This window comes from Pieris brassicae, chromosome 5 (assembly GCF_905147105.1).
Source record: "Pieris brassicae chromosome 5, ilPieBrab1.1, whole genome shotgun sequence".
NCBI classification, from domain to species: domain Eukaryota; kingdom Metazoa; phylum Arthropoda; class Insecta; order Lepidoptera; family Pieridae; genus Pieris; species Pieris brassicae.
Window position 1 is genome coordinate 3,639,410 of NC_059669.1, and position 13,120 is coordinate 3,652,529.

The following is a 13,120-nucleotide window of genomic DNA, read 5'->3' on the forward strand; positions in this document are numbered from 1 at the left end:
GTAAATAAAAAGTTGCGGTATCGTGTAGTAATAGTCTTACGCGAATGTTCAAATCGTACAAAATAACACAACAAACAGCCCACATTGTAAAGGCTTTTACCGCTAATTCCAAACCTCTTTCACAAGCTCTTATTTAGGGTTTATAAAGACTAAATTCCTTTGATCGCACATCTAAATGTTCAATGTGTTTTACAAGGATAAATCGTTGTTCTCACGGCAACGGCTCACAGGTGCGCATCCGGCTATCTCAGTCTCAAGGAATGCTGGATAGAAATCGCGCTTCACCAATTACAATGATTTTATAAAATATTCATATATATCGAGATAGTTTTAGATAATATGTATGCTGTTCAAATAATATGTGATAAACAAACGTAATAGAAAAAAAATGGTTACCTCAAAATGAATCCGTGAGCCTTTCAATTTTTTTTTTGTATTATTTTTGATTAAGGTTTATTTTTATAATATTTGGTTATGCGCTTTTTGCACTTAAACCATCCTATTTATTTTTTTAGTTTATTTCCCTTTACCAAGGGGTGTATAAAGTTTGCTTGTTATCCATAAGGCCACCCGTTGCATTTCTTATATTTTTTATGTATAATATAAATAAAATTAATTTGTGATATTAAATCTAAAATACTCCGATTAAGAAATTGGTTTGAACCTAATCAAATGCCATTCTTCGCAACGTCAAACGCATAGTTCAGATAATATGTTGTAAAGCTTAGCTGAATATTAATATGTAGAATAAAATAAGAACACACAAAAAATGTACATAATAAAGGTCAAACAATTCAAAATAACTGTCAAAATATAAAACAACTGATGTGATATTCAATCGTATGTTTACTTAGTATTTAATAAATGCAGTTTTGCGTCCGTTCATTTTCCACAGTAAAATTAAAATGCATCTTTGTTTGTTTCAAGCAAGCTTACATCAGCTTTATACGTTTTGACATAAGCCTGTATTTTGCATCCCTGCATAACATCTAAATCTTAAAGATATACTTAGGTACGAGTCGTAGGCAGGTCAATATATTCAAATAATATGCAAAAATTAATACTGTATTTGCATGTGAAAAAGTATTAGAGTGGGTAGAAAAGAAGCCAATCTCTAGTTATTAATATATTATTATCTGTCACCACTGAACTGAACTCGGAAGCTAACGGTTTAGAATCACACTTAACCACTATTTGAACACTGCTATAAACTTAAAGTATATATCATAGAAGTATATAAAGTAATCAGAATGGAGAGTGGAGAGCCTTCATTCATTGGGCCACGATGGTCATGGCCACCATGAACGGGCAACTTTGAGACAGTAGACTAGCACACGGAGGCTTGTATCAGTCATCGCTAGTGAGACAATAATCTTATCAAGTTACTTATATTCTTATATATTATTACTTTAACATTATAATTACACTAAAAGTACAAAAAAACACTAAGGGAAGAGTGAGTATAGTACAAATTAAAACTAAAGAATAATAAAACTTACACAAACAGAGATAAAAAAGTTTTTATACGATATACATTTATATTAAATTCTCGGAGCTAAGCAATCGTTGACCAAAATACCTTTTAAGGCAATCCCTTCTAAACTTTTGGTGTTATTGAGACTTGAGGGTAAAAAATTAACAAGACGCGAACAATATATGATGTTGGCCGTACGTCATATATTAGTGCAGACTGCCTGATTTTTTAGGTTGCTTATCGCTCTTGTATGCGTTAGAATTTCGACACTAAATCTACGGGCAGAGTAACAAATGTTCTGTTTAAGCAGTGAATATTGAATTTGTTCACAGATTAGTATTTTTTTAAAGGTCTAGAATCTAGATAATCTTATGTAATTTTTAGCATATTCGGTTTTTACTTTAGGTACTATAATTGTGCTTTAAAAAAATCTCAACAAGCTATAAATACTAAAATCTATAGAGTAAATGATTTTCATTAAATACTGTGGGAATTGCGCGTAATCGAAGTAAATAGTGACCGTATTTTGTGTGTGTGTGTGTGTGTGTGTGTGTGTAATTAGTGTATTTCGGTGCGTAATTTGTGGCATTTTTCGTGTAAACAAATTCCTCATTATTTTATTTAAAAATTAATCCTTGAAGAGATCTCTGGCCATTTCTATCCGATCCCCTAGCTCGTAACAATATCTTTATCTTAATTTTGCATCGTTAGGTTTTTTTTGTCAATTCAAAAATTAGCATAACGGCACGGTTATTTAGACTTATAAGCTATATTATAATAATTTGATGCGGTTTCGAATAGAGGTTGCAGGAAAAAAACTATCGGGCGTTCTCCTCTCTAGTGATGTCTTAAAAGTGAACCTGTATGTATACATTATTTTTTTACTTCAGAATGTCACAAGAACTTGGTGGCACTATCGCATATACTGTTGATTTTCCTAATGCTGCTTTGCAGTTTAATGGTCACGGTACTACAACAAAAAATCCCACAGATTTTAGCAATAATTGTATATATGGTATATTATTAGGCATAATTATGCAATGTGTATAAGCTTAAGCCGGCTCCAGACTCTCGCGAGGCGCATTGTCGAAGCCCTTGCCACGAACACTGGCGAGTCAAGGTTGCACTCGATTTAGTTTCTCACTATATCTACTAAGTATAAGATGGACATAATTGGGGTAACTGCGTTTGCTACTTTATGTGCCTACCAATATTATAATTTCCACTCGTGTCTCCTCGTGGAGAGTGTGGATGGGGGTTTACTTTAATTTGTTTTTATAAATCCAGGCTACTATATTCTGTGGCAGAGAGAGTATGACGGTAAAAAGTTGACGTTTTGGCAAGGCTGAAGGCAGAGCTTCTGCTTTTCGCTAGAGCTTCACCAATCACCATCGGAAATTTCAGCAGAAGTCGTATATGTCATACGTCCTACTTTGGCGAACATTCGGGAATTTAAACGTTAGTATTTAATGATATTTCAAGATTTAATCTGAGAGTTTAGTATAAAAATATACTAATTAGTAAGACATTAGATAACTTACAGGTCTCAGTCAACAAAAAAACTTTCTTAAGTGTTTTAAAACCTTATTAATATTTTTTTCAGACTTGCCGGTGGCCGATGATTTATTTTTAAAGTGCAAACAAAGAATATTTTTATCACCAAGATGTCGAATCCCATTGTAGAAACATCACAAGGAAAATTACAAGGGTTTTTAAGTGAAAGTGATAGTGGGACCAAGTTCTATACATTTAAAAGTATACCATATGCTAAACCTCCAATAAATGAGCTAAGATTTTCTGTAAGTAAACACTATAAATTCAATAGGTCTTAAGCTTCATTTGTCTTTCATTAATTTTCTTGTAATGAATTAAGATTTAACAAATCACATTTCATATTTTTTCTAGCCTAAATTGTTATTGTTATTTATTTTATTCTTTCAGCCACCTTTAGCTCCAGACTCTTGGGAAGGGGTCCGTGATGCTACAAAAGATTGCAACATATGTGCCCAGTTTGACAAAGAGACAATGAGTGTGGTTGGGGATGAAGATTGTCTATATTTAAATGTATATACTCCTAAACTTCCAACCGATGGTGTGGCTCTACCTGTGATGGTATTCTTCCATGGAGGTGGCTTTGTCTTTGGTAGTGGAACAGATGACTCTATTCATGGAGCTGACTATTTAGTTGAAAAAGATGTAGTTGTTGTATCTTTAAATTACCGTTTAGGTATATTAGGATTTCTATGTTTGGGTACTAAAGATGCCCCAGGAAATATGGGTCTTAAAGATCAAGTACAAGCTCTAAAATGGATTAATCAAAACATTAAAAGCTTTGGTGGAGACCCTGGAAATATTACCATTTTTGGTATCAGTGCTGGTGGAGCATCTGTTGAATATTTAATGCTTTCACCTACGGCTAAAGGCTTATTTCATAAAGCAATAGCTCAGTCAGGATCCTCCTTATTGCACTGGGCGCAAACAACTAACCAAAAAGTAAAGGATCTAGCCAAAATGATACTAACTTTGAAGAAAAAAAATACAAATAATAATAAAGAATTATTAGAGTACCTGAAAAAGATGCCACTTGATGAGTTGATTAGTAACTCTATGATTGTATTGGCTTTAGATAAATGGAGAGGAGGTATTCATTTTGGTTTTGTACCGACTATTGAAGAAGAAGGTGATTGGGAGCCTTTTATCACTAAGTCAACTTATAATTTATTAGCTCAGGGTGAGTTTAATAAAGTTCCTTATATGGCTGGTTTTTGTGACCGAGAAGGTCTTTTGATGGTGTCTCATGGAGGCCCCATTTTAGAAAAATTGACAGAGGAGAAAAACTTTTTATCTCACCTTCCCTTTGAGATTGATGCAACACAAAAGGTTGAGATGGAAACTCAACTAAAATGTGTTTATATGGAGGGTGAAAAAAATTACAAGGATGTTGATTCCTTTGCAATTGATTTCTTCTCAGATGTAGATTTTCTTGGTGGTGTTTATGTTTCCACAATGTTAATTGCAAAACACAATTCACCAGTTTACTTGTATGAGTTTGCGTATGATGGAAGTTTGAATTATTTAAAAAAGAAAATGAAGATTGAGAGAGAAGGTGCATGCCATGGGGATGATGGAGGTTACCTTGTGAAGAGTAAAATCCTGAAAGATCCTTTATCAGAAACAGATATATTAGTGAAGGAGAGACTATGTACTATGTGGACTAATTTTGCTAAATTTGGGTAAGCTTTATTTATTCTATATCTTTCAAAAAATACATTTCTTAAGACAGAGAAATTAAGACATAATTATATCAGTTTTAGTTAAGATAAAATATGACTAATATTTGATTATGCATCATAAAACTAACATATATAATAATTTAGCACATAAGTGTTAGTAAGCACCTACTAAGTCCACATATACACTAAAAATGATAACAATATATTATTTCTTCATTTATCTGTCTTAAGATTTTTTTTTTCAAAACATCAATATAACTGCATGTCCTTAAATTTATATAAAGGTAAAATAGAAACTATAGTTGCCTTAATAAAATGTTTAGTAGATTTGTGTTTACATGGCCTCAAGTTCTGGTTTGAGAGTCTGCTCAAAAATAAATGTTATATATACACAATAAAAAGAGAAAAACATGAATAAAATAACTTATAAAAGTAAATTGGAATATTAAAGATAATCATAATAATAAAAAATATGTAACGGCTGTAGCCTAAAAGAGATGCTTAGTTAGACTGTCTTTTATTTAATTAACTTATTTATTTATAACTACTCCCTTATTCTAAAAATACATTACTCTATTTCACAGAAATCCTACACCGAAGACTGACAAGTCTCTACCTTGTATATGGGAGCCTGTAGCGGAAACTGGATTGACATATTTAAAAATTGATAAAGATTTGACCAACAAACAAGAGTTATACCCAAAACGTATGAAACTTTTCAAAGAGCTGTATAAAAATTATTATAAATCATAGGTTACATAAACATCTTTATATATTTAAACCGTCTGTGCATGTTTGTCATGAAAAGTCTGCTAGATTAGTTACATAATTATTACAGAAGAAAACAAATTAGATAACAAAGTTATTGTGTTTCAAACATTTGTAACATAAAACAGTGTTTATAGAAACTGTTCATGCCTTTAAGTATACAATTTTCTGTATGTGATTAAATGTGATTGTATGTAATAAATATTGTTTAATAAATTAAAGGAAATTACAATTTTACTAAAAGACTCAAAATTATATTTATTGTAATATTCCAATTTAATATAGCATTTTGTATATGTCGCAGCCAACTAGCGTAACTAGCCTTTTAATCAACAGCCTAGCCTCTTAACTATACAGCGCCGTTTAATTAGCGGCCTGAAAGATATTCAGCCAGTTGACTGTTGATCTAGGCAAATGACTTTGATCGATAATGTTTCATTACTTGCTTAGCCTGTTCAAAGTCAAAGTTAAAAATCATTTATTCATATAGGTAACACAATGTACACTTATGAACGTCAAAAAAAAAAGAAATATACATTTCTTTTTGTTTTACACAACTGTTGACTGTTAATTTAAATTTAGTTTCACTTTCTGCCACTTTTAAACTCGAAAACTCTTCAATATGTCGTCGGCAAACCACGATGGTGTTTTCTAAAGTTAAATGAAAAACAACAAGTACAATGTAAGAGTGTAGCGACAATAATAATGTGAATTTAGCTGTGACGTAATTTAATGTTTAATAAAATATTTTTTATGTCCGATGTTTCATGATAATGGCCTAAGCGTTAGCCAGCCCGTTTATTAAATGTTACAAAATCTTCGGGTCGTTAGTTTAACGGCGCTGTTTAGTTAAAAGGCTAGGCTGTTAATTGAACGACTAATTAAGCTAGTTGCCTGCGACATATGTACAAAATAATAAGCAGACACAAAGTGTTTTTAGGAAACTTAATTTTATTGCTATATACGTGTACATATTTCTATTTTTAAGGTTGCTGTAGCATCCTAATTTGAATAATCAATTGATTATTGAAATTACTCAATACAATATTGTCTTTTGTGTTAAATATTTTCTGAATAAAATCGTAAGAAATCGAACGTGGTCGAACCTACTACGTCGGGGATGAGTCGCACGTTGAAGCCACTAGGTCAACACCACTCTTAGATATATATATATATATATATATATATATATATATGCATGCATATGCATATCTTAAGTAGTATAATTTGTAACTTGAAACTGGTTCACTCGTGCTATCACAGGCCGAATAGCCATCACCATAATATCGAGACAACTACATTCAAAAACGTTGGGATCGGTATCGCTGTCGCTGTTTGAAGTTGCGCATGCGCTTCTGGTGGCTATTTCCTAAGGAATATTACCATTCTGGATCGGAAATATTTGTTGAAAGTATATTATTAACCAAGTGTTTTCTTAAAAATGTCGCTCGTTAATCGTTTTTGGACGTAATTACTATCTGTATGGACAATCCCATTACAATAGGAAGCGCATTAAAATGGAAATTTATTAACGAATATCTGTAGTTTATTCGTTTTATAGAAAAAATAGGACTTGTAACAATTATCTACGCCTGGTGTTTTTATATGGAACCCGGATATTGTTTCGCTGATATAAATGATGTACCTCAAATTTAAACCCCTTTTTAGTTGTGAAAGTGACGTCTAGTCTTTCCAATTTTCCGCTATGTATAAATCAAGATCTTCATAATCATATATTATTTTTTAGTGCCATACTACCAAAAAGGCATAGAGGGTTAGGCACTAGTGGAATGTAGGCTTGTATTGTCTTGAGTCTTGCAGGTGTGCGCACAGCCGCGGCACGGCGTGGGAACGCGATATTTAGATCTGATTTTCAGTGAATCCAATTTACCCGATAATTTCTTAATCCTATTGAAATGAACACACATTTTGTTTATATGTAAGTTTTATCGACTGAACATTACTTATGACCGGTACGGACTAACCGTTTGAAGTGGTTTTCGTAATTTATTGCGACACTACAATATTCCTATGTAAAAGTTGGAATATACGTTACGTTATAAGCAAAATTATGAGTAAATATAATCCCCTTTTGAGGATGTAAATCATTTACACTTAATCCATAATTGAAAAGTTATTTCCAAGTATTTTTTACATCAATTATCAAATTGCTGACATTTGGCACCATTCATACTATAATGATGACTTTCATTGTACGCAATTGTACTTTTATTTGTTAACAATCGTGAATCGACCAATGTTGACATGTGCCTTAGACGACATACGGACTTATTCGAAAAAACTCCTATCACCTTTATTAATATAGAAATAGAGTTCATTTTATCATTTAAATATAGTTTTTAATGCAATAAGTGCTGAGTCCATTTTTCTGTTCATAAATTGCATTGTTAAACAAAATTGCCACTTGTTACGGCTTGTGAGGGGTGACAACTGACAGCTATTTGCATAGCCATGTTTGCCATTTGGCGCAAACATGATACGTAATTTGCATGTTTGATATGCTCATAATGCGATTAATGATAGTGTTCGCGATTTAAAAAATATTTTAAGGGTGAAAGTTACATTCCACTATTAAGGTAATTGTTCTTGACGCCAAAACGGTTTCGGCTTAGGATGACGTCAGATGTCACGTAGTCGAAATTCTGGAACAACTGGGTACTTATTTAGATTTTAATTTGTTTGATGATGAATCTGCGTAGATTGTTATAATACAAAATTCATTAAAATTGGGATCATAAGTTTTAGCAATTAATGTTTAAAATTTTGTATTTTTCATTGATTTGCGGAATGACATAAGAACGCGTAAATTAGTAAGTGTAAGACATAATTAATTGACAAAATATAATTTCGAATTATTAATTAAATAACCTAGTAGGTTTAAAGTATTTTATGATTTCCTTCTGCGCCTTCACTTTTTTTACATTCGAGAGGGACTTTCAAAAATTGATAAGATTAATCCGGTTTACACGGTATTACAAATAAATTCACATTCCACCGGTTACATAAATGACTTTAAATGAACGAAATACCAAAAAACAAGCTACTTTTTTACATAATATATCGTAAACCAACCACATTAAATCAATATAAGTAAAACAAATAAAAAATGCCCAAATCACGATGAATTGGCGTTTTGTGTATACTTTTTTTATGTCAACAAAGTGTTACATGTATCATTTTAAAAATACTTATGGTAATCGTATAAAAATTAGTTTTAGGTAGGTATATTTTTTATAAATTATTTTTACACATACGAAAAAATGGCACGTATGAATGTATATGAAACCTCTTTTGAAAAAAAATACAACTTTGTGGTTACAGCGTGTAAAACTAAATACTTTCATGTAAATATTTGACACAGATGTATAACATCATTTGATTTCGTCAAACTAAGTACACAATATACTATTAAATGTTTCAGTCCCGATGGCGTTAATAGGCCAATCGACAAGATTTAAAAACCATTTTAGATTATTATCTATTATTAGTTATCTTTTCTATTGTTATTTTATTAAGTATTTATTTATTAGCTTTAAATATTCAAACTAAACATCCATAATTTCAAGAACCAGCCAATAGCGTCGCACCAGTCCCTATGACGTACCATGCCTGTAAACACGTAAACAAACGTCAAGTTTTATGTGTTTATTATAATTCTTAAATGACCCAAATACACTTAAGTTAAGAAACATTAACGTAGTAGTAACGTCATCGTTGATTCCACTAATCTAACCGTTTTGTATCTTGTGAATGAATGATGATTAATAATGAATATGTATAAGTAAATTCAACACGGTTTTAAAGACTTATTACAATAACACATTATTTTTCACACTGCAACACAACCCAGGCTTATCCTAAAAAAAAAGGATGTTTTTAAAAAATTATATTATGTATTTTTTATTACATTTTGTAACCGAAAAGTCTTAATTTTTGACATTAGTTCTTAGTGTTTGCTTTTTTCTTTAAGCCAAAATATATATCTTATTAATACCAAGGACAATACTAGTTCTTGTTTTTATTTTTACATGAATGAAGCAGCAGTCAACAGCTAGTTCATATTCCATAACTTGTGACATAAGGTCAACACGTAGATACTGGACTATTATCTGAATATGTATAAAGATAAATTGAATTCATCACACGTAGTCAAATATTTTTTGTTCCCCATGCTTGTGTATGGTTAGATAGTCAAGGTTTCTGAGTTCAAAGATGGATGAATATATTATAAGCAAATGCATTATCATTAAGAATACAATCCGACTTAATTATAAAATAACGTATTGGCGAATTTCAACATAATGTTGAACAATCGAATAATCTAGTCAATTAGCATTTAACATTTTTTTATAATCTGTGGCTGCTGATGGCGTGATATGAGTTTTGGCGCCATTTATTATTTATATCTTACATAAATCTAAATAAGAAATAATCATTTACAATTATAGCTAAACAAGAGAAATACGTTTTGGTTTTATTGGTTTGTATATTAAGGTAATTACCATTGTTGATATTTTATGTTGTTTGACACACACATTTGTTATTGAAATAACGATCTCGTCTAGACGAAGTTTTGGTTTAATATCATTTAATATTTATAAGCAATATTATCAGTATTAATCAGTTAGAACAATATCTGAATATGAAATTTGAGTGATATTTTACAAAACTTTATCTTAACATTATCAATAATTTTGTTATTTTAATAAAATTATACAACTCTAAATTCGCATATACTTTAAGCCTATATATATTAATCTTTAGCTTTAAAGGTACACTGCCACAGGGACCAAACTTACTAAACGTATTGTTCTATTTATCCACCATTTTTATTATTGTAAGTATGAAGGTAAAGAATATTGTTAATCAGCGTAAAATGTTCGCTTTTGCGCTGTTTTCTTTTAATTTTTTTCTATGTTTAGCATAATTTAATATTAATTAAATAAGATTATTATTGTTATATTAGATTATATTTCGAAGAAGTTTATTAAGTCTGAGACTGTGCAATTATTTGATTAATTACCGTCTAAAACTCGTAGTGTTAGCGCGTTTAACCAATTCAAAAGTGCATTAAAGAAACATATCAGAATGAACCTAGTAGACTAAAATTGGGCTGATTGCGACGTATATCTCGTTCGTATATACATATTAAGTTTCTTATGTAAATAAAATACATTTTTTGTAATGAGAAATAAAGTTATTTAAACATTAAACCGTAATAATACTTTATAAACATTTGTATAAATAAGACAATGGATAATTAGTTTAGGTTTAATGGTAATTAACATATTCTTTTATCTATTAATATTATAGATTTGTGTGTGGTAAAAGAGGTTTTCATAACCTAAATTATTTATAATTCTAGCAAGGCTCTTTACAATCCACGAAAGCCCTACAGAACATTTCACCGATGAGTGGAATCATTTAACACCTCAGTCAGTCAAATCGTTTCACAGGTCTTTATGGTAATCTCATAAAATCATAAAAATCTTGTTCCTTAAAATATGATATTTATAAAGTGTTATCTACTTAAATGTGACAGATAATTTTTAAGACACTTATCTGCAAGATATTTTATTTATCAGAAATAGAAACATACATATTAAACAGTTTTATATTGTGTTTTTTTATGCTGTTTCATACATTGTTTAACAAAATTTTCCATAGCACAATTTACAATTTAAATATAATGTTTGTTCTTTGTTTCCATTCTTATATGGTGTGAAGATTGACACTGAGTGTGCTTGAAGCAACTACGCATTAAAAATTTATTACGTCTAAATTGATAAAGACTACTAATTAATTTTTGTTATTCACTATGAATATGAGTTTTTATAGCAGACAATATAAAAAACTTATTAGATTAAACTTAAAATATTATTTTGCGTATTGAATTGATTGACCACAGAAAATCTATAAATAATTTATATATAAACAAGCATTAATAATTTAAAATAATAAAACTTTCGTAACCTTTATATATTACTTAAGACTAAAGAACTATTGTAAAAGTGCTGATAAAATTCCGACACTGACCATGATGTGACCAGTTGGTAACAATATCGTTATTGTTATCGATTTATATGTACATCTTCTTATCTCGCCATTTACGGCATTGTTACTTGTACCATTTATGTTTTCATTAACACTTCACGTGCCTTTGCTACTGATGCGAAACTATCAGCTCACGAAACGTCACACGAACGTACGACAATCGACCACTTAAAGCGGACCGAGAACGTTAATATTATTCAGTATTGATTAGGTCACAAAACAGAATAGACAAGATAAATAAAATATCAATATGGCTAAAGTGAACGGAGTCCCTAACGAAATCAAGGCATCAGCCCTGGACCTCATCGGAGAGACACCTCTACTCGCTCTCGATCGCCTGCATCCGGGACCAGGACGAATTTTAGTAAAATGTGAATTCAATAATCCCGGAGCATCCATTAAATGCAGATCTGCTATGCACATGATTCAAGAAGCTCGTGCAAAAGGTCTGCTTAAACCTGGACAACCTGTGTTAGAAGTGACATCCGGAAATCAAGGATGTGGTCTCGCAATCGTGTGTGCTATTTACGGTCACCCTCTCACCGTAACTATGTCGAAAGGTAACAGTGTGCAGCGAGCTATTCACATGGAAGCTCTCGGCGCTAAATGTATTAGGGTACCCCAGGTGGAGGGGACCTATGGTAATGTTACCATTAATGACGTCAAAGCAGCTGAAGACGAAGGCTTAAGAATTGCTGAAGAGATCGGTGCGTACTATGTTAATCAATTCAACAATGAAGATAATGCAAACTCCCACTACCTTACAACAGGTCCTGAAATTTGGAGACAGAGTGGGCACCATGTCGATGCCTTCGTCGCCACTGTTGGAACGGCCGGTACCTTCGCTGGTACTACGAGGTATTTGAAGGAGAAAAACCCGAACATCAAATGCTTTGTCGTGGAACCGGAAGGATCACAGCCTATTAAGGGGACCCCGATCACGAAACCTTTGCATTTGCTGCAGGGTTCTGGTTATGGGTGTATCCCAAACTTGTTTAAGTTTGAAACAATGGACGGAACTCTGAGTGTGACTGATGAAGATGCGGTGGAGTACAAGAAGCTTGTTGGCGAAAAAGAGGGTTTATATGTTGGTTACACTAGTGGTGCGAATGTCGCAGCCGCGGTCAAGTTGTTAAAGTCTGGTCTTATTCCAGAAGATGCATGGGTGGTGACCTCACTAAATGACAGTGGCTTGAAATATACTCCTGTGCCCGAAAGTTTAACGTAATAATTAGAGACACTGATTTTAATCATAAGGTTTATTCATATAGCTGTTTTTGTGAATTATGAGCACATTGTAAATTACTAAATGTTTGTATATAATTTGTAATAATAAAATATTTGCTTATAATATTATTTTCATTCAAACCGCCGTATCGAAAGATAAAATATCATTTGTTACTTCCTATTAGATTTGGTGATGTTACCAAATACTTTATTTAATAGAATTTGTTTTATTAAAAACTTAAAACAGATGTACAATTGAATTGATGAATGTTTTGAAATCTTTTATAGATTAAAATGATAAATACACTTCTCGTTAACACTTAAATTAAATTAATCACAATTC

General features: G+C 31.5%; 2 protein-coding genes across 2 annotated transcripts; both read left to right on the forward strand.

Annotated features, from left to right (window-relative positions):
• The first annotated feature begins 2,802 nt into the window (after positions 1-2,802).
• LOC123710078 (juvenile hormone esterase-like) lies at positions 2,803-5,720 on the forward strand. The gene is made up of 4 exons (XM_045661770.1): positions 2,803-2,932; positions 3,078-3,273; positions 3,416-4,707; positions 5,292-5,720. Exons 2-4 carry the CDS (start codon positions 3,139-3,141, stop codon positions 5,458-5,460), a joined length of 1,596 nt encoding a protein of 531 aa, XP_045517726.1. The 5' UTR covers positions 2,803-2,932; positions 3,078-3,138; the 3' UTR covers positions 5,461-5,720.
• Positions 5,721-11,678: 5,958 nt separating this feature from the next.
• LOC123710302 (putative inactive cysteine synthase 2) lies at positions 11,679-12,901 on the forward strand. Its single transcript, XM_045662111.1, has one exon. It carries the CDS (start codon positions 11,801-11,803, stop codon positions 12,776-12,778), a length of 978 nt encoding a protein of 325 aa, XP_045518067.1. The 5' UTR covers positions 11,679-11,800; the 3' UTR covers positions 12,779-12,901.
• The last annotated feature ends 219 nt before the right edge of the window (positions 12,902-13,120 follow it).